Source organism: Notolepis coatsorum, assembly GCF_963971535.1.
Source record: "Notolepis coatsorum genome assembly, chromosome: 1".
Taxonomy (NCBI): domain Eukaryota; kingdom Metazoa; phylum Chordata; class Actinopteri; order Aulopiformes; family Paralepididae; genus Notolepis; species Notolepis coatsorum.
Genome location: NC_140165.1, coordinates 83,448,037 through 83,468,217, shown reverse-complemented (window position 1 = coordinate 83,468,217; position 20,181 = coordinate 83,448,037). Strand labels below are relative to the sequence as shown.

Below are 20,181 nucleotides of genomic sequence, written 5' to 3'. Positions count from 1 at the left end.
AAACTGGTTCCAGATTTTCAGTGTGGAAAGTACTACCGGGTTTTTTATGTGATCAGGACAACGAGAGGTCAGGGGGGCACAGACAAGCGCCATCAAAGATGACGGACATGCAGAGTGGCTCTCCATTATACACCAGTTGAGATTAGGGAAATTGTACCATTTCTGAATTATCTGAAGGTTTGCTGCCCAGTAGTAGTGTAGAAGGTTGGGCAGTGCAAGACCACCTTCACTTTTGCTTTTCTGGAGAAGCGCTCTGCGTGCCCTTGGACTCTTGCCCGCCCAGATAAAAGTAGAAATAGTTTTGTCTAACATTTGAAAAAGATATTTGGGTAAGAACACCGGGAGGGATTGGAAAATAAACTAATTCTGCCTGCCAAAGAGATAGGGAGAGAGTCCCGCCGTATCAGATCAGATTTAATATCCACGACTAATTTTGTGATGTTATCCCTAATTAACGAAGAGAGGGAGTGAGCTATGTTAATACCCAGGTAACGGAAACCGTTCTGCGACAAACAAAAAGGTAAAGAGCTTTGGGGGATTTGCTTAGCTGCCTCATTTATAGGAGAACACTCACTTTTACTGATGTTTAACTTATAACCTGAGAATGAGCCAAAAGATGTTAGGTGGTGCATGTAGAGCAGTCACTGCAATCTTGGCCAAGACCCCGAGGCATCCATCACCTTAGTCAGCACTAGGAGACAGGCACTCAGAGAGATGGGGGAGGGAGCGGGGGGAAGGGGGCGGGGAGGAGTTAGAGAGTTCCCATGTTTGTGGTGCTGCAAAAAAGCAGACATGGGGGAAAATAGACATCCTAACTAAACTAGACAGATAAATAGGAGCCCCGACTGATCCTCTTTGAAATACATTAGGGTTACTCATAGATCACATCTAAGAGATAAATAAAAATTGAGGTAGAGGTGAGGTGAGCGCATTGAATAAATACAAACTGTGTCCGCTAGGCCTGCCGCTATAAGCAATAAATCGATTAATCGGCGCGATAATTAAAATGAATGCAATGATTTTGACGGGCGCGATTAATTGCTATTTGCGCGTTTGTTTTAATGAGGCGGAACCAGTACCCCTTGTCAGTCACTCTCCGTGTGGGGGGCCACTGGCCTTACTACAGAGTACAGCACGGGAGCTCCGTGGGGCACTAGCAATGCCACATAGCTTAACTACATTTCTCAATAGTGTTGCTCCTTTTATCCAAGTAGCGTTCTTTGTAGTGTAGCTATTTTTAGACCCAAGTAGTTACTCGCTACTGCCCGGAGAAACTGGACTGCTAAATAAAGATTAACACTTTAATCGCCATGAGTTCCCATGTTTGTGGTGCTGCAAAAAAGCAGACATGGGGGAAAATAGACATCCTAACTAAACTAGACAGATAAATCTAAAGGTCAGTCCCCGACCAGGTGAGATCAGGGATCCGAGACATAGAGCAAGAGGTCGTCAGCATAGAGAGCTACCCGATGTCCCCGTCCAGCTCTATAAATGCCAGTGAAAAGCAGGGAGGACTTGAGGGCGATTGATAATGGTTCAATTGCTAAGGCAAAGAGCAGAGGAGAGAGTGGGCAGCCTTGTCGTGTTCCTTTCATTAAGGGGAAATAATCAGACCTCTGAGAATTGGTGATTACACAGGCAGTAGGGGCGGAGTATAGAAGTTGTATCCAAGAGATAAATTTCGTCCCGAAACCAAATTTCCCTAAAACTGAGAACAAATACTCCCACTCAACGCGGTCGAAAGCCTTTTCTGCGTCCAGTGCAATAACCAGTTCCGCCGTTTGCGAGTTGTCAGGGGAGAGCACAATATTTAACAGCCTACTGATATTGGTTGATAGTTGCCTTCCCCTGACAAAGCCTGTTTGGTCTTCAGAAATAATATCTGGGAGACAAGGGTCCAAACGGTGTGCCAGAACTTTCGCCAGCAGCTTTACGTCTGAATTCAACAAACGTATTGGTCTCCAGCTGCTGTACTCTTCTGGTTTCTTGTCTTTCTTGAGTATGAGTGAGATTGTGGCCTGATTCAGAAGTGGAGGGAGGGAGCCTTGTTCCAATGAGTAATTAAACATGTCTAATAATAAGGGGGCGAATAACTGAGGAAACTTCTTATAAAAATCAACCGGGAAACCATCTGGGCCTGGTGCTTTGTTGTTTTGCATTAATTTAAGACAAGAAACAATTTCCTCTAATTGTATAGGACTCTCCAAGCTATTCTTACAGTTCGGATCTATAGTGGGGAAATCTAGACCATCAAAAAAAGTTTCCATTCTAGTGTTATTGGCAGGTGGTTCGGATTTATAGAGATTTGAATAGAAAGAAGTGAAGACTGAATTTATCTCAGAGGGGTCGTTGGTTAGAGAATGACCGGAGTCATAGACTTGAGAAATAACGTGAGGTTGACTGACGCTTAAGTTGGAGAGCCAGTAGTCGGCTAGCTTTATCGCCATACTCATAGTATGTGCCTTTAGTCTGTCTGAGAAGATATTCTCCTTTGCTTGTGGAAAGTAAATCAAATTCTGTTTGCACCTTCACTCTGCTGGCATATAGCTCTGGGCTGGGGGATCTGGCATACTCTATCTATGCTGAGGATTGCATCAATTAGCTCTTGTTGTTGCTGCTTACTCTTCCTGGACATATAGGCACTATATGACATAATCTCTCCTCATTGAGGCTTTTAAAGCTTCCCACAGCAAAGAGGGTGACGTTGAGTCATTCCTGTTAAACTCCAGATAAATATTGATCTTTTCCATGATAAAATCACAGAACTTGTCATCGGCTAGCAATCCTATATTGAACCTCCATTGTCTTCTTGTATTGGGCAAAAGTCTCAAGTCTAAGATGTGAGGTGCGTGGTCCGATATAATAATGGCAGAGTATTCGGTGGACTTAACAGAAGAGAGAAGAGCTTTGTCTACAAAGAAGTAATCGATACGAGAGTAGCATTGGTGGACCTTAGAAAAAAAGAGAATTCCTTTGCAGACGGATGAAGAAATCGCCACGGGTCTATACAACCCAGCTGACTCATAATGGATGACAATGTCTTTGACATGGCCGAGGGTATTAATGTTTTAGGGTGAGAGCGGTCTGCCTTAGGGTCAATCACAAGATTCAGATCACCCCCCAAGATAAGATTATGATTGTCCAAATTAGGAATTTTAGAGAAGAGGGATGTCATGAAATTTGGATTGTCCCAGTTAGGGGCATAGACACTCACCAGAACTACTGGAGTCTGATATAGGTTCCCACTCACTATAACATATTGGCCTTCTGGGTCGGAGATAGTCTGTGCCGGGGAGAACTGAATTTGCTTGTTGACCAAAATGAGGCGCCCCTGGATTTGCTGTTAAAGGCAGAATGGAAAATGTGTCCAATCCAGGGTTTGCTCATTCTGTTAGACTCATTTAGACGCAAGTGAGTCTCCTGCAGGAAAGCAATGTCGGTGTTAAGGCTCTTAAGGTGTGACAGCACTCTGGCTCGTTTCAGTAGCCCTCCGAGTCCATGCACATTCCAACTCACCATCCTAATAGGAGCCCCGACTGATCCTCTTTGAAATACATTAGGGTTACTCATAGATCACATCTAAGAGATAAATAAAAATTGAGGTAGAGGTGAGGTGAGCGCATTGAATAAATACAAACTGTGTCCGCTAGGCCTGCTGCTATAAGCAATAAATCGATTAATCGGCGCGATAATTAAAATGAATGCAATGATTTTGACGGGCGCGATTAATTGCTATTTGCGCGTTTGTTTTAATGAGGCGGAACCAGTACCCCTTGTCAGTCACTCTCCGTGTGGGGGGCCACTGGCCTTACTACAGAGTACAGCACGGGAGCTCCGTGGGGCACTAGCAACGCCACATAGCTTAACTACATTTCTCAATAGTGTTGCTCCTTTTATCCAAGTAGCGTTCTTTGTAGTGTAGCTATTTTTAGACCCAAGTAGTTACTCGCTACTGCCCGGAGAAACTGGACTGCTAAATAAAGATTAACACTTTAATCGCCATGGGTTAAATTCATAATTTACCATCCCTCGCCAGCTCTATTTGTCTATGGAGAAGTTCCTCTTCTTTGCAGGGCTATAACTTTTTAAATTCTATTGCTAAATTGCCATTATTATGGCCCATTCAATGTCCTATATGTATTGTTCAGGGTGTAGCAACGTTAAACTTTTTCATTCACATATTCATACTAAAATATGGTCTAAAGTATAAGTATGTTTTTATCGTTTTCTCGCCCTAACTCAATAAACAACGTTATTTGGACGTATATAGTATTATACAACCTGGAAATGGTTCATCTAGATCAACATCCCATAATCGAAAAAACTGTCTACTCCAAGCTGATCGTCCAACGGCGCGAGGAAGATACGGTAAGATCCAGCGTTATTTTCTAACGTGTTCCATATAAACTGCTCTGATGATCATATGACCCACACTAGGTGAATGATATAACGTTGCCCACGGAATTATAAATGACCCCCCGCCCATCCGGTCAACATCAGATGATAAGTAGTAACTTCTAGAACCACCTCCAGTTGAAATTTTTTATCTGGCACCGATCGCTACCAAACTGTATTTGATCATCAATATAATGCATTTGGGGCTATAAATCAAGTTCTGGAGAAAGCTGCAGAAAACGTTAAAAACATACTTATACTTTAGACCAGGGGTGGGCAATTATTTTTCCGGGGGGCCGAATGAACAACTGAAAATATGTTGGAGGGCCGGGCCAAAATTCCAAACTCAATTTTGCATAATATACATTTTATTTCTATATAAAAAGCAGTAAATGGCATTGTTTTGACCCCTGGTAAGAGTGTATGTTATTATTTGGCAATTAAAAGGTGAGGTTAGCTTTCAAAAATATCATTTATTCAAATAGAATTTATTTCCAAAATGATAAACAAAATGTGAAACATCTCTCTCTCGCAGGCAGGCAGGCTACATAGTGTTATTAAAGGGACATTATGTAGTTTTGGTGACATCTAGTGGTGAAACTGAATGTACCATAGACTCGTATTAACCCCAAAAATTACATTTCATACTTTTTGCCCTTTTCTCCTATTGGGCACCTGCCTTTCTAAAGTCCTGTGCACGTCCCTGGAGAGGAAACCAGCTGCATTTCATCCTCAACCTTTTTGAAATCTTGAAAACACCTTGAAAATTCATCATGCAGTGCTCCCAACATGGATGAGTACCTGTGCCGGTGATCAGCTGATGGTTTGACTTCTTTCAGGGTTTTCATGTGTTTGAGATTGTTGCTGCCTAGTTGCCTTCAAATTAATTGCAACTTTGTCATGAAGGCTTTCACATGGCTATGCATTTCATGAGCAAAAATGCCCTTGCCCTGCAGTTGTGTGTTCAGTAGGGATGGGTACCGTTCACATTTGAACCGATACGGTACCGGTACCTGTGAATCGATACCGGTACCCAACGGTACCTTTTTTCTGTACTTTAGTCTCAAAAAATGTAATCTACCTACAGTACCTCAGTTGTGAAAAAAGAAATCCAAACTTCAAATAACCACACTTTCGACCGTTTTCGGCTTGCCCCGACTGCTTTGTTGTTGAATCAAGTCAAATCCTAGGTAAGCGTATATTGTGCGTGTGAACGTTGACATGAAAAAAAAATAAATAAAAAAAAAACTATATAATCTTTCGCGGGCCGGTCAGAATCATCGGGCCGTACAATGCCCAGGTCTGCTTTAGACCATATCTTAGTATGAATATGTGAATGAAAAAGTATAACGTTGCTACACCCTGAACAATGGATATAGGACATTGAATGGGCCATAATAATGTCAATTTAGCAATAGAATTTAAAAAGTTATAGCCCTGCAAAGAAGGGGAACTTCTCCATAGACAAATAGAGCTGACTAGGGATGGTAAATTATGAATTTAACCATGGCGATCAAAGTGTTAATAATACATGTACATGTTAAAAGGATGACACAAAAAGCCAGACAGAGGGCTTGTTTCCAGTTTCAGTTTGTTTTATAATAAACAATCAAACTGAGCATTTTTTTATTTAGGATATTTAAAATGTCTTCCAATGTTAAATAAAGGTTTATTGCACTTTGAAACGGTTTCCTTGCATTATTATGCTATTATTATATTAGTAAAAAAAATAAAAAGGTTAATTGAAAACGTTTGGGAAATACATTTCTCAAAAAAAAGATCTCTCAAAACCGCAATAATATCGCTTATCGCAATATTTTCTGGGACAATTAATCGCCCAGCAAAATGTGTTATCGTGACCTAGTGTCCGCATTGTATACAAAGGAGATAAAACAGAAAACAAAGAGCAACAACAGAAAACAAAAAAGGGGGAGGGGGTGGAGGGGAGAGAGAAAGAAAGAGGGGGAGAGAGAGAACAAGAGAGAGACAGAGAGAGACAGACACATCCAACAAAACATACATTAGTTGACAACAATGCAAAGCATAAACTAACCATCCCACCTGGTGTGGGATGTGCATGTTGTCACCCCTGTGTCTCCCGATTTTCGTGGTCTCTGTCCGGCAGAGAAATGTTTACAACTTTTTAAACTAAACCTAATTAAACTGAAGCTATGACATCAGACATGGCCACAAGTAAATGTAACATAATTAGCAGGCTTTAAATGAAATAATAAGTGAGTGCATTGCACTGCACGTGTATATGCAGTAAATGGGCTTTAAGAGAAATAATAATGAATGCCTGCATTAATGCTGCACATACACGCATGTGGGCTTTGGGTGAAATAATAATAAGTGCGTGCTTGCACCTGCTGCCCAAGCATATGCAAAAAATATATAAAGAAAGAAAAAAGAAAAAGGCTTTAGATGAAATAATAAATGCAGTATTCGTATTGCACTTACAAATGCAGTGGGGCTTTAAGCTAAATAAATTAAATGCATTCCTACATGCTGCACATACATACGCTATAAATGGGCTTTTAGGTGAAATAATAATAAATGCATGCTTATACTGTGCATTCACACACACACGCACATACACACACACTCCACGAATGCATGTGCACTCACACACATTCATGTAGCCATGTGCATAACACCACCCTAATTGTCAAAAACTCACATTCTTGGAGAGCCAATAACATTATGGCCACAAGTATATGTCAACAGTACTCAAATAGGCTTTAGATTAAATAATAGGAAGTAGATATGCATGTGTGCACACACACACACACAAGTAGGCTTTAGATGAAATAATAAGTAGATATGCCTGAATGCACAAACACACACACACACCTACAAAAGCATGCCAACACAAGATTCAAGATAATGTGTTAGCCTTGTTAAGTTCGGCAGATTGACGTGCAGCATTAAACCCTATAGTAGTTAATGAGTTTTGGTCTGTGAGACAAAGTCAAGAACAACCGTCTGGGCTCTTGTGACAATGTTTCAAAATACCTAAGCCATATATCTTTGCTAAATTAATATTATGAGTCTGTTAGGCCGTGTGCGCGGCCCAGTCAGGCCCGGTCATCGGACCTCAGATCACGGCGTCGACGTATAAGGCTATGTGCATGCAATGCGCCTTGAAACTAAGAAGATTAGTGTGACAAACTGCAGTTTTTACAATATTCGATTTAATAGACTATTATTATACTTGAATCACAGAGTTTGCATACTTTATTTAATTGTCACGCGAAAACGCATAATAACAAGCTGCAATAATAATACAAATAAATTTAAAAAAGGAAAACAAGTGATAATGATCATGATAATAATAATAATAATAATAATAATAATAATAATAATAATAATAATAATAATAATAATAATAATAATAATAATAATAATAATAATAATAATAATAAAAAACCCGCTACATTAACCTAGTAGGACAGGGTTGACAAACGGAACGAAACCATTCAGCTGCACTGCACATATTGATCAAACAGCTACCGCTAAACATAACCAAGTTGACTGCTCTAATTCAACGCAGTAGATCATTAATTAAATATATTAGTATAAATATTCAGTAGGCTCCTATGCAGTTCTTTAGTGATAGTTTCTCCTCCAATATTAGTACTAAGCATAGCCTATAGGTGAAAAAATAAAATAAAGAGAAGAAACAGTCACTTAGCTGATCCGTCGGTTGTCCGCTGTTGGTTACTGGCCTTAGTCTTCAACAGTTGCTGGGCCACTTTTATTCGCTTTTTGATGGGGATTGTTCTCTTTGAGAAATAAATCAGCGTCCTCCTTTGAATGACACATTATTTGCTTCCCTTTGAAGTCGATCTGTAACGATGAGGGCCAGCGCATTCTGTAGACAATGCCATTGTCTTGTAGGACGATTTTGGCCTCGAGAAACATTTCTTTCCTCTTTTTCTGAATAGCCGGTGGAATGTCTTGGAAGATTGGGATTTTGGCGTTTTTCAAACGTGAGGGAGCGCTTTTCCCTGGCCAGCTGTTGAATTTTATTCTTCTCCTGTAGACGGAGAAAGCGAACCCAAACATTACGAGGCGGGCCGGCCTGCGGCTGGGCGTGCGTGTTTGGGGCGCGGTGCGCTGCTTGTAGCTCAATACGCCTCGGGAGGGGAGCGTCAGAGCCGAACAAGTTAGAAAAGAAAGTCTCGAAAAAGGCGATTGGGTCGGGACCTTCTCTCCCCTCGGGAAGACCGTGGATTTTAAGATTAAACCTTCTACTGCGGTTCTCCAGATCAGTATTCTTCTCCGTCAGGTATATGATTTCTTTTTCTAATTTGTGAAGTCGACTGTCAGAGTGTTGGGTCTGGTCCTGCACGTCACTGATCCGCTGTTCCATAGTATCGACTCTTGTTGTCAAACCTGTCAGCTTGCCATCCATGGCTGTCGAGGCAGATTGGATTTTATCCACTTGTTTGGCGATTCCGTTTGAGACATCAGTCCCGTCTTTAATTGCCTTCATTAGGTCACCAAGATTTAATTCCCCTGAGTCTGTCATGACTGTTGGCGTGTGACGTATCCGTCGTCTTGGCTGTATATGTGCTTGAGTGTCGGGAGGGCCTTTGCTTCGTAGTCCTTTACTCATTTAATAAATAACATTTATATTAAATCCGACAATAAACAAAATGTCTAAGCAGGCAAGGCGGGTTCAGTGTAACAGTGACATTAGTCAATTATTTAGGCAAGCATTAAGTTGGTATAATAAGATTGGCGTCGGGAGCACAGGGAGCGTGCGTCTACCCTCTAGCACAGCAAGTTGAATTTTTAAATTTTTTATGTTTGTAGCGTGTATAGGGACGAAATGCCAATGGATTAAGTATAATATGCGTCACGGCCTATTACTAGCCACCCAGGAATTACCCCAGACCACTCTAAAACTATACTTAATATTCACCACGGTATAAAACGACAATGTATGGATGGAAAAGATATTCCTTTTTCACATCATGAACGATAGATACTCGATGTCAAATGGGCCATAGTATTGCATATATAGCTATAATATTTAAATAGTTATAGCCCTGCAAACAAGGTGAGCGACTCCCACCGTTTACAGCGCTGGCGGTAGCTACTACAGGATGAGGCTAATGCATGGCGGTCAATGAGTTAACAACCTGACCTAGACTGCGTCGGGTCACATATAGTAATAAAACCACTGTCTTATAATCAGTACAATAAGGTAATAAAAACACTGTCTTATATTCAGGACAATACGGTAAGAAAAACACACTCATATTAACGGTAATGCTGTAATAAAACCACTGTCTTATATTCAGGACAATACGGTAATAAAAACACTGTCTTATATTCTAGACAATTCAATAATAAAAACACTCATATTAACACTTCCGGCGCCAAGAGCAGAGGGTGCTGATGGCCCTTCAGCGCCAGTGCTTTATCCAATGTAGGATAGGACTTATTTGCGAGTGCTTAAAATATATCAAATATAATAGCAATAGATCTAAATAACACGGTGATCGTCAGTGAGTTGCTTTAGGCGGTGGTATTTGCCCTTTGCGAGCTCAGACCCATTCCCAAATGATAACGTCGGGCTGGATGGATGAAAAATGAATGGATATAGCGAATAAAAGAAATATCGATTAAAACCCGGGATTTCTCGGGTTTGGCGCCCAGAGCATGGCGAGTTAACCCGACTTATCTCGGGTTTGGCCTCCAAAGGGTAAGGACAATATGGTAATACAAAAATAAAAGTCTTATATTGAGAATAAGGCAGTTTTCTGCTAAGCAATAAAGACTCATCTGTTTTCTCTGTCTCTTTTTTCTTTCTCTGTCTGTGTCTCTTTCTCTCTTTCTATGTGTCTCCCTCTGTCTCTCTCTCTAGGAGATAGCGTCCTACCTGATTTCATTTGACAGACATGACGAGTGGCTTTCATGCACACTGAAGACCAGGTAACACACACACACACACACACACACACACACACACACACACACACACACACACACACACACACACACACACACACACACACACACACACACACACTTACACTTACTGTATGTTCATCACAACTATAGTTAATCTTGGTACACACTAGGGCTGAGAACTAAGTCATTATCAGTTGACTAATAATCATAGGGGGATTCAGGTGTGCAAGAGAGGGCCAGATCTTTGCAATATTGCAAAGGAGGATTGGACAGTTTGGCGGTAGAGGCCTCCCATACGTTCAGCTAGAGGCCTCCCATACGTTCAGCTAGAGGCCTCCCATACGTTCAGCTAGAGGCCTCCCATACGTTCAGCTAGAGGCCTCCCATACGTTCAGCTAGCTGCTCCCATACGTTCAGCTAGAGGCCTCCCATACATTCAGCTAGAGGCCTCCCATACGTTCAGCTAGAGGCCTCCCATACGTTCAGCTAGAGGCCTCCCATACGTTCAGCTAGAGGCCTCCCATACGTTCAGCTAGAGGCCTCCCATACGTTCAGCTAGAGGCCTCCCATACGTTCAGCTAGAGGCCTCCCATACGTTCAGCTAGAGGCCTCCCATACGTTCAGCTAGAGGCCTCCCATACGTTCAGCTAGAGGCCTCCCATACGTTCAGCTAGAGGCCTCCCATACGTTCAGCTAGAGGCCTCCCATACGTTCAGCTAGAGGCCTCCCATACGTTCAGCTAGAGGCCTCCCATACGTTCAGCTAGAGGCCTCCCATACGTTCAGCTACAGGCCTCCCATACGTTCAGCTACAGGCCTCCCATACGTTCAGCTAGAGGCCTCCCATACGTTCAGCTAGAGGCCTCCCATACGTTCAGCTAGAGGCCTCCCATACGTTCAGCTAGAGGCCTCCCATACGTTCAGCTAGAGGCCTCCCATACGTTCAGCTAGAGGCCTCCCATACGTTCAGCTAGCTGCTCCCATACGTTCAGCTAGAGGCCTCCCATACGTTCAGCTACAGGCCTCCCATACGTTCAGCTACAGGCCTCCCATACGTTCAGCTAGAGGCCTCCCATACGTTCAGCTAGAGGCCTCCCATACTTTGACTAGCAAGAAATTGTGTCGTTCACATCTCTAGGCGCTATAACAACAAACTTTACATTTTGCCCTGTAACTTTTGAACCGTAACTCTCTGAAACAAAATTATCTTATTTCTTGGATTCTGTGGGTCCAGACAAATCTATCCCTGTAAGCCATGGCCATCTGTGTCTAGATAGAATCTCCACCATTGAATTTTTTTCTCCAAAGCAGTTATTTCGCTATAAATCTTGAGCAAACGTCACCAATTTGGTCCAGAGCATCTCTGGAACTAGCAGAGAAAAGTGACTTTTTCGCATGTTTGATATTCATACAGGTTTGCTATATCGAGCCCTTAACGTTTGCTCAAATGCTGTGGGCTAGGGCTGGGCGATTAATCAAATTTCAATTAGGATTTTGCCTTCCCACAATGATGAAAACAAGATAATCGAGATAAAACGATTATTGTGCCACATGTCGTGTTGCTTGCATTTTGTCTTGTGTTGTAAATGCAGTGCACCCTTCCTTCACAGCGGTGTACTTCACGAGCCTTAACACTTTGAGTGCCAACAACAAGAAACTCGTTATTTAATCGTAATTTTTTTTATTAGCGATTTCCATACATTTTTCATCAATCTAGCCTCACGTTACCATTGGGATTCTCTCTGAGCTCGAACAGGGAAAATACCGCCCCCTATCGTCTCCCGGATGATAATGCACCCATTGGAATGGAGTCAATGAAAAAGAATGGGGAAAAGAAAATCCGGAATCCACATTTTACTTCTCAGGCATGTAATCCGAGCCGATTGCAGTCTTTGTGGTCCCTCAGAACAGCGTGGATTATGTGTTTCGAGCACCCAGCGTTGGATCAATAAACCCGATCGATATTTGGAATGGCGATCAGGAATTGGAATAATCTTTTTGGAGAACATCTGATCTGAGGTAAGGAATCTATTTGACCAGTCTTGGGATAATCAGAGCTTTTTTCACAGATATATCAACGTGGGCCGTGTGTGTGTGTGTGTGTGTGTGTGTGTGTGTGTGTGTGTGCGCGCTGATCAGGAAATAGATAATACATTTTTCAGCCCGCTTCTCTAGCATGCATAAGTACACATATACTATCGATAATCTTATTTGAAAACTATTCATAAATAGGCTGAAAAATGACAACGTTTTTTGTGTATTCCACTAAAGAGCTATTCCTGTGGAATCTTTTATTTTTTTTGGAAATGTCCAAAAACGAGGGTTTTTCAAAATGGTATAAAACGGAAATGTACAGATGAAAAAACAATCCGTTTCGACAATGTTGTTGACTGCAAACAAGTCATTGATAAGCGACGGGCGTATTAGACACATAGCCATCATTTAAGACATAGTTTACGCATTCGCAAATGTGCTCGCCTTCTCATTGAATAGAGCGCTGGCAATCTAGACCTAACCTGTGCGCCCCCTGCTGGCACTCAAAGTGTTAACAGTAGTTTCAGCTCATGGTCCCAACAGATATGCGCACTCCGAACGGTCATGCTTCAAACGGGCGCCGCACTGGTCGATTCAAAAGAGAGGATAAGAACAGACTTGTCATTTGTCTTTCATTCTTGTCCATCTCATCATGTGTCTGTGTTAATGCTGCCAAGGCTTGGACCATGAACTTACAACGTTATATCGATGTAGAAGTCCTTCTAGTATAAAATTGCATTTCCCACATGCAGTCATGCAGAGGATAGAAGAAAACGACTAAACATCCACTAACATTGACTGACCAACTGATTAATCGACCAAGAAATTTACTATTTTCTCCTGTCTTCTATCTCTCTCATCTCTCTCTCCCTCTGCTCTCTCCTAATTTTCTCTCTCTCTCCCCCTTTCTCTTTCCCCCTCTCTCTCTCTCTCTCTCTCTCTCTCTCTCTCTCTCTCGCTCTCTCTCCAGGCCTCAGAATGGCAGTATTGTTCTTTATAATCGTAAGAAGGTGAAGTATAGGAAGGATGGATTCTGCTGGAAGAAAAGAAAGGATGGAAAGACGACAAGAGAAGACCACATGAAACTCAAGGTCCAGGGCGTGGAGGTATTTTTGGCAGCTGTTGGGATACAGTATAAAGAGAATGTCACCAAATATTACCTACATTGTTGTCAATAAATGAGCTACCCTATCTTTAACTAATGAGAGTAAGTGATTGTATCTTCATTAAGGTGTGTCTGTGTTGTCTCCATGGTAACAGTGCCTGTACGGCTGCTATGTCCATTCCTCCATCGTGCCAACATTCCACAGACGATGCTACTGGCTACTGCAGGTAAGATCTGTGTGTGTCTCTCTCTCTCTCTCTTTCTCTGTGTCTGTCTCTCTCTCTTTGTCTCTCTTTGTCTTTCTCTTAAGCCCTTAGATGCTATATATCACTCTGCTCTTAGATGTATTACTGGTGAAACCTACAGTACCCATCTCACTGTACTCTCTATGAAGAAGTCTGCTGCCAAGATCAATATATATATATATTTACAATATATGTTTATTTACAAAGCGCTCCTAAACAAACGGAGGGGGAGGAGGAGGGAGGGGGAGGAGGGAGGGAGGAGGAGGGAGGGGGGAGGGGGAGGGGGGAGGAGGGAGGGGGAGGAGGAGGAGGGGGGAGGGGTGGAAAAAAAGAAGTGAAGTAGACCGGATGTTGTGGTGAAGGGGGCGGGGCTTGCCTTAAAGCAATAAACTTCTGAGTGACGAAAGGAGGATCCCTTATCTCTAATGAGGCTCCACCCTCAATAATCTTCAGAGAATCTAAATAAAGTAAATTAATACGTGTGTGTGTGTGTGTGTGTGTGTGTGTGTGTGTTGTGTGGTGTGTGGTGTGTGTGTGTGTGTGTGTGTTGCCCAGAATCCAGACATCGTGCTGGTCCACTATCTGAACGTGCCGTCACTGGAGGATTCTGGGAAATGTGGTCCGCTGCTGTGTGCCGTGGCAAACCGCCATGACAGTCTGAGATGGAACAGAGATGATCTACTGAACCAGCTGAAGCCCATGTGTAAGATCACACACAAATACAACACGTGTCTCCCTCCTCTCTCTCTCTCTCTCTCTCTCTCTCTCTCTCTCTCTCTCTCTCTCTCTCTCTCTCTCTCTCTCTCTCACTCAGTTCACAGTATAAAGTATCTCTCTCTCTCTCTCTCTCTCTCTCTCTCTCTCTCTCTCTCTCTCTCTCTCAGTCCACAGTATAAAGTGGTCTTGTGGAGTAGGAAATGGTTTGTCTCCAGACTTCACCATAGAGCAGCTGGTCCAGCAGATCCTCGAGACACAACATACCAAACCCCAGCCGAGGACACACAGCTGTCTGTGTACTGCAGCGCTAGGTACACACACACACACACACAGACACACACGCACATGCACACGCACACGCACAGCTCCTCTGTACCACAGCACTAGGTACACACACACACGTGTGTATAAGTTGTGGCTCAGCAGACAGAGCTGTTGCCTGATAATCGCAAGGTTTCTGGTTTGATTCCCGCTCCTCCCGGCAGCATGTCGGAAGTGCCCTTGAGCAAGATACTTAACCCCCTAACTGCTCCCGATGAGGTTGGCACCTTGCATGGTTGCCTCCACTGTCGGTCTGTGAATGTGTAAATCATAAATCATAAATCAAATTTATTTGTAAAACCCGCAATCACAGTTAATGTCTCCATGGGCCGGACAAGTCTTCTTTAACTCATTCAGCGCCAGGGGTCGCTGTTTACCTTACCGTTGAAATGCCATCGCCTTTTAACATGGGGATACGTGGCTGTGTTTGCAGGCCTAAAGCTATATTATAGCTATGGATCTAATAATATAGTCGATTGTCATTGAGTTTCTTCCGGTCAAGATGCAAAAAACTGATAATTTTTCCATTCATACATTCCCGTTTTATACCGTCGTGAATATGAGTGTAGTTTCAGGGCGGTCTGGTGTCATTTCCAAAATGCTCCGTAATGGCCGGCAACGTGTATTCGAGTAAACGCGCTATCGTTTCTTCCCTGGACTAGCTACTGTTCTCAAAAAAAATGTAGATTATCGGTATTATGTTTCATCATGGATGCATGAAAGGGCGGGGGGGTGGCGCCCCTCCGTGCTTTGATCGCAACCAACGGAACATGCCACACACACACACCACACACACGCCCCGATCAGCATGAAGGACTTTTTGGATCAACGCAATATTTATACCATATAGTCCTTACCTTGACCAGGATCTGTCCTGAAAAGAATATTCCAATTATCTGATCACCATTCAAAGTACTGATGTCGATTGTATTGCCAACGTAATCCAGCACTGAACATAATCCGGGGGGCCCCGACCCTCGTCGATGCATGTGTTAAGTCCAATGCACACGGCGGGCGATTTTTGCCGACAGAATTGTATCGCTTCCATTGTTATGAATGAGACAACCCACACGGCAGGAGATTTTCGAGCGACGATTGCACGCCAACTTCTGTCCTGGCTAAATATCGCCTCGATCCTATTTTTTTAGGCGACAGCAGGCGACACAGCAAGGACAATGAGCAAATAACATGACTTCTACTGGTGTATCATTTGTAATATAAATTAATTTATCAATACATTCATTGATCAATAACCTACGTATTATTACCATGCTACTTATGTTAATTATTATTAACAGGAACTATTTAAATAAATAACGTTAGTTGGAGAAGCTATAGTGGCCGCTTGTCATTAACTAATAAATTGACAATGCGCCACGATGCACCTACTAGATGTTTTTATACTCGGGTAACAAAATAAGTTGTGTATGTTGACAGAGTTTAATGTCCAGGCTGCAGCTGATGTAGTTTGTAAGGTTTATTGTCCAAAGAAAATTATGGTTGAGAACAGAACAGCGTCTTCCGTGAAAAAACATTCTCTTTCAGCAGGTGCATAACAATACTTGTCCAATCGGTGGTAGTGAACGTATTGTAGCGATCAGTAATGTCAGGAAGAATGAGGCGAGGTTGTATTCGTATATGGTGGTTTAATTCCAGCTCAATATGGGTTTTACAGGTTAATACTTCCCTCGTAATGCACAACACAGCTACCTGCTAATATGCTCGCTTTACGACAACCTAAGGTCCGGTCCGTCCTCTCATATCTCCCGGGGGGAAACGACACCCCCCAGCTAAACAGAGCGACACATAATAGCTTATTATACCTGTGAATGGTCGGGTCTGGTGTGGGGTGCTAAGCGATTGTCGTTGAGCGACAGACGATCGCATCGCCAGGCGGCGGCGTTCGCCCGCCGTGTGCATTGGACTTTATAAGCGATTTCCCTGTCCGAGTAGTTAGACCCCGCCCGCACACCGCAGCTCGGCCCGCACACCAAGCCACATTGTTTCAAATGGAGTGCAATAGCGGCCGCAAGGCGTTAGGCGGCGGTATTGGACTTTTGCGATCTCAGACCCATCCCCAGTGATATAACACACAGCTGCCTGCATGTTTATGAATGGAAATAGCGAATAAAAGAAATAACGATTCAATAACGTATATATACATGGTTGGCGTTCAACGATTGGCGGGCTAACACGTATTAAATCGTTGTTGGCGGCCATTGAGTTAAACAAGTCAAGAAGAAACATCACAATAAATCAAGAACAAAAAACCCACCATGAAATCCAAAATAAATAAAATAATTAAATGCAACACTCCCAGACATACCCCAGCGAAGGTAAGGAAAAACTCACAAAAAACCTAGCAATAGGAAAAAAGCACCACATGCAATGTGGAGGAGAGAAACCTTAGAATGGCCGTTCAAGGGGGGATCCCCCTTCTTGGATGTCTGTGATAGTAGTGTTGCTATGGATGATCGATGGGTGGAGAATAAAACAGGAAAAATAGTTGGTATGTATGTACATATATGTGTAATAAAACACAAATATGTACATGCAATAGCAACTGGGGTACATAAGAATTTTTTTAAAGATTTAAATAGAATAGAGCTAAGAACAACAACAACAAAAGAGAAAGCATAGGGAAACAAGCGCTAGTATGAAAATAGGATAAAAGCTAAATGTCAAGGCTCGGAGCTCAAAATATCAGGCATATTCCATTTGCACATGAGTATGTGTTCCGTCCGGATCCATTTGGAGTATGGGGACGTAGAGAGGATTGCATCATCTTGGCCATCACCATGAGACATCCACTCAGAGAGACAGGGAGACAGGGACACAGGGACAGGCGTTAGACAGTTTGCGTGTTTGTGATGGGTGGATATAGCAATAGATACATGTAGTAAGCATATATGTGAATAGAATAGAAATACTTAACCCAGCAATGAACTAGAGCAGGCATGGTTTAGACCAGGGGTCGGCAATTAAGTGTGGCCTCGGGACAAATCTTTTCCAAGCCAAAAACAATGGCTAATTGAATATATTGATAGTGAATTTTTTTTAACTCTGTGACCTTATATCTAAGACATACATTTGTGGCAGAGGCAGAGAATGGATCAAAATAAACGAGCTGCATAGGTGGCATAATAAACTGTAAATGACATACATGTTTGCATTGAACATTATACCTTTGTCTTTTTGCCATTTTATTATAAAACCAGAGACAAGCGCCTCTCTCTATCTGTTACAAAGGATCAGATTAAACCGAATATATATATTTATTGATTGATATATATTGCATAATATTTGTATATCGTTTGATATCCCTTGTATATTCCTTGTACATATACACGGAATATCCCTTTAGCCTAGACCAGACCATAATATTTCATTCTCCTATTGGACAGCGGTCCACAGGCGCCAGGGCCATGCCTCCAGAGTCAGGTTCAAGGCCACCGTCAAGACATGTCTGTACATGCCCGGCCTTGCCCAGGGATACGAGACAGAAATGAGGTTGGCACTAGATTGTTCGCCTGCATATAAATATGGCGCAGGTGAATACAGAAGTAGAGTTACTCAATAAGTTGAAGCCTCACCCACGATACTCCGTGCGGTGAAGTATGGCCTGTTTGGCCCCAAATAAGAGCATTGAGACCGCGTGCGAATTAATAACTGAATTGTCAGAGTTTGGCGCTATACCGTAGAGTGCGACATATTTCTATTAAGTTAAAGTTAAAGTTCTACAGTGACCAGCATCACCAACGCTTCCTCGTACCAGCTAGAGTGCTTATCCAGGCTGGGCTGCTTTCATGGCGCTTTCACCCGAGGAGACCTAGACGAGAACCGTGTGGACATGTACACTGGATTAATCTACCCGACGACTACATAGCCCTTTGCGGCTGGATTATATTTGTTTTGGTCCTGTGATTTATGGAGCGGAGAATCGCCGACGCCTACACGTGTGGGATTTACCCTGTGAGGAGCCACGTCGAGTCTGCGCCTCAGAGAGCCTGAGGCCGGCTAGCTTTCTTCACTGTGGAGCTACAGTCTACGGAGAACAGCTGTATTCGTCTGTGGATCAAGAGACTATTGCACCGTCTCCTGTACTTGGAGTCTCCTTAGTCATCGTTGACCAGACTCTCTACTACCGACAGATCCTCTACCCCTGCTGGCTTACAACCGGGGGGACCCTTCCAGTATCTCCCGCTATATATTACTAGTGTACCATAGATATAATTCCCTAAGATTCAGGTTGTATAATTACCTCCTGCGTAACCAGAGAATGGACATTCATTATTGATTTGCCTACGCACATTCCTTTGCCTTATAAGCGCATCCAAAGTAAAATAGAGAAGTATATTATGTACCTTTTGCTGCAATAAATACTTAATTACCACTTTGTGTGGAACCGATTCATTGTGGGAAGTGTTCATCATATTTATATATCATGTACTGTATGGCCAGTAATTAAAGTACATAAAGCGGTAGTGGTTTAATGATACCATACTTATCAATACAGTCAGGGAATTGTACCCCTCAGTTACAATTGGTCCTTCGAGCCGGAGGGTAACTAGTGTAATATTAATATAGTGGTATTAATATTGACATGGCCTATGATGAACACTCCACAAAACGGTTCTCCTAAAGTAGATCGCCCGCAGCGTAGACGGCAGACACCTCAGTACTTAGAGGATTACGTTGCCAATATACTACCTAGCTTTCTACAGACGGTAAACGCGGAAAAAGTAGATAGTAAAATTATGTCCGACCCTATCGACCAGGCTACCCCGCCAATAGAGGCCCTAGTGGGTTCTAACGTAACTGACCAAGCTCACGGTAGGGACCAGGAGGGACCCGACATGACTTTACCCCCCGCCAAGACCGAAGAAGTAGTCCCCGGAGAGCTCCAGGATAAAGACAGCCCTCCAGGGATGGAACTCTACCCGCTACAAGAAGAGGAGAGCACCCCGGAGATGGATCTCCAGGACTCGCCACAGGAGAACAGATCTCCAACGAGTACTGCCAGGAGCGGATCACCTCAACCAGCGTCTTCCCCCAGCGAGGCGGACAAGAGAGCGCCTTCAGGCGCAGCAACGGAGCGACGAAGATCGTATACGTCTAGAGATTAGACGCCTTCAGACGGAAGAGAATATGGTAAGGGACCGGGCCGAAGCCCAGCGCGCCGCCGCCGAAGCCCAGCGCGCCGCTGCCGGTGCCCAAAGAGAAGCAGAGCGCGACCTCGCTCTCACCAAGCGCGAAGCCGAGCGCGACCGATTACAAGCGCAGATAATGGAGCAGCTGATCACCAGGGCAACACCCCCTCCCTCCGCACGGGGTTCCAGGGCCTCGTCAAGACAAGGACCAAGGGCACCCTCCCCTACCCGATCAAGCGACCCTGAGCCCGACCACCAGAGAGAGCCTATACCCCCCTCCGAACCCCTTC

At 43.3% G+C, this 20,181-nt stretch overlaps 1 protein-coding gene across 3 annotated transcripts in view; it reads left to right on the top strand.

Moving 5' to 3' along the window:
* The window catches only part of camta2 (calmodulin binding transcription activator 2), a 208,073-nt gene that overhangs the window by 23,781 nt on the left and 164,111 nt on the right, over nt 1-20,181 (top strand). For all 3 annotated transcript variants that reach the window (XM_084332709.1, XM_084332710.1, XM_084332708.1), the window contains exons 4-8: nt 10,274-10,341; nt 13,324-13,459; nt 13,614-13,685; nt 14,259-14,406; nt 14,588-14,731. In XM_084332709.1, coding sequence (XP_084188835.1) covers nt 10,274-10,341; nt 13,324-13,459; nt 13,614-13,685; nt 14,259-14,406; nt 14,588-14,731 — 568 coding nt within the window. The remainder of the gene's footprint in view (nt 1-10,273; nt 10,342-13,323; nt 13,460-13,613; nt 13,686-14,258; nt 14,407-14,587; nt 14,732-20,181) is intronic.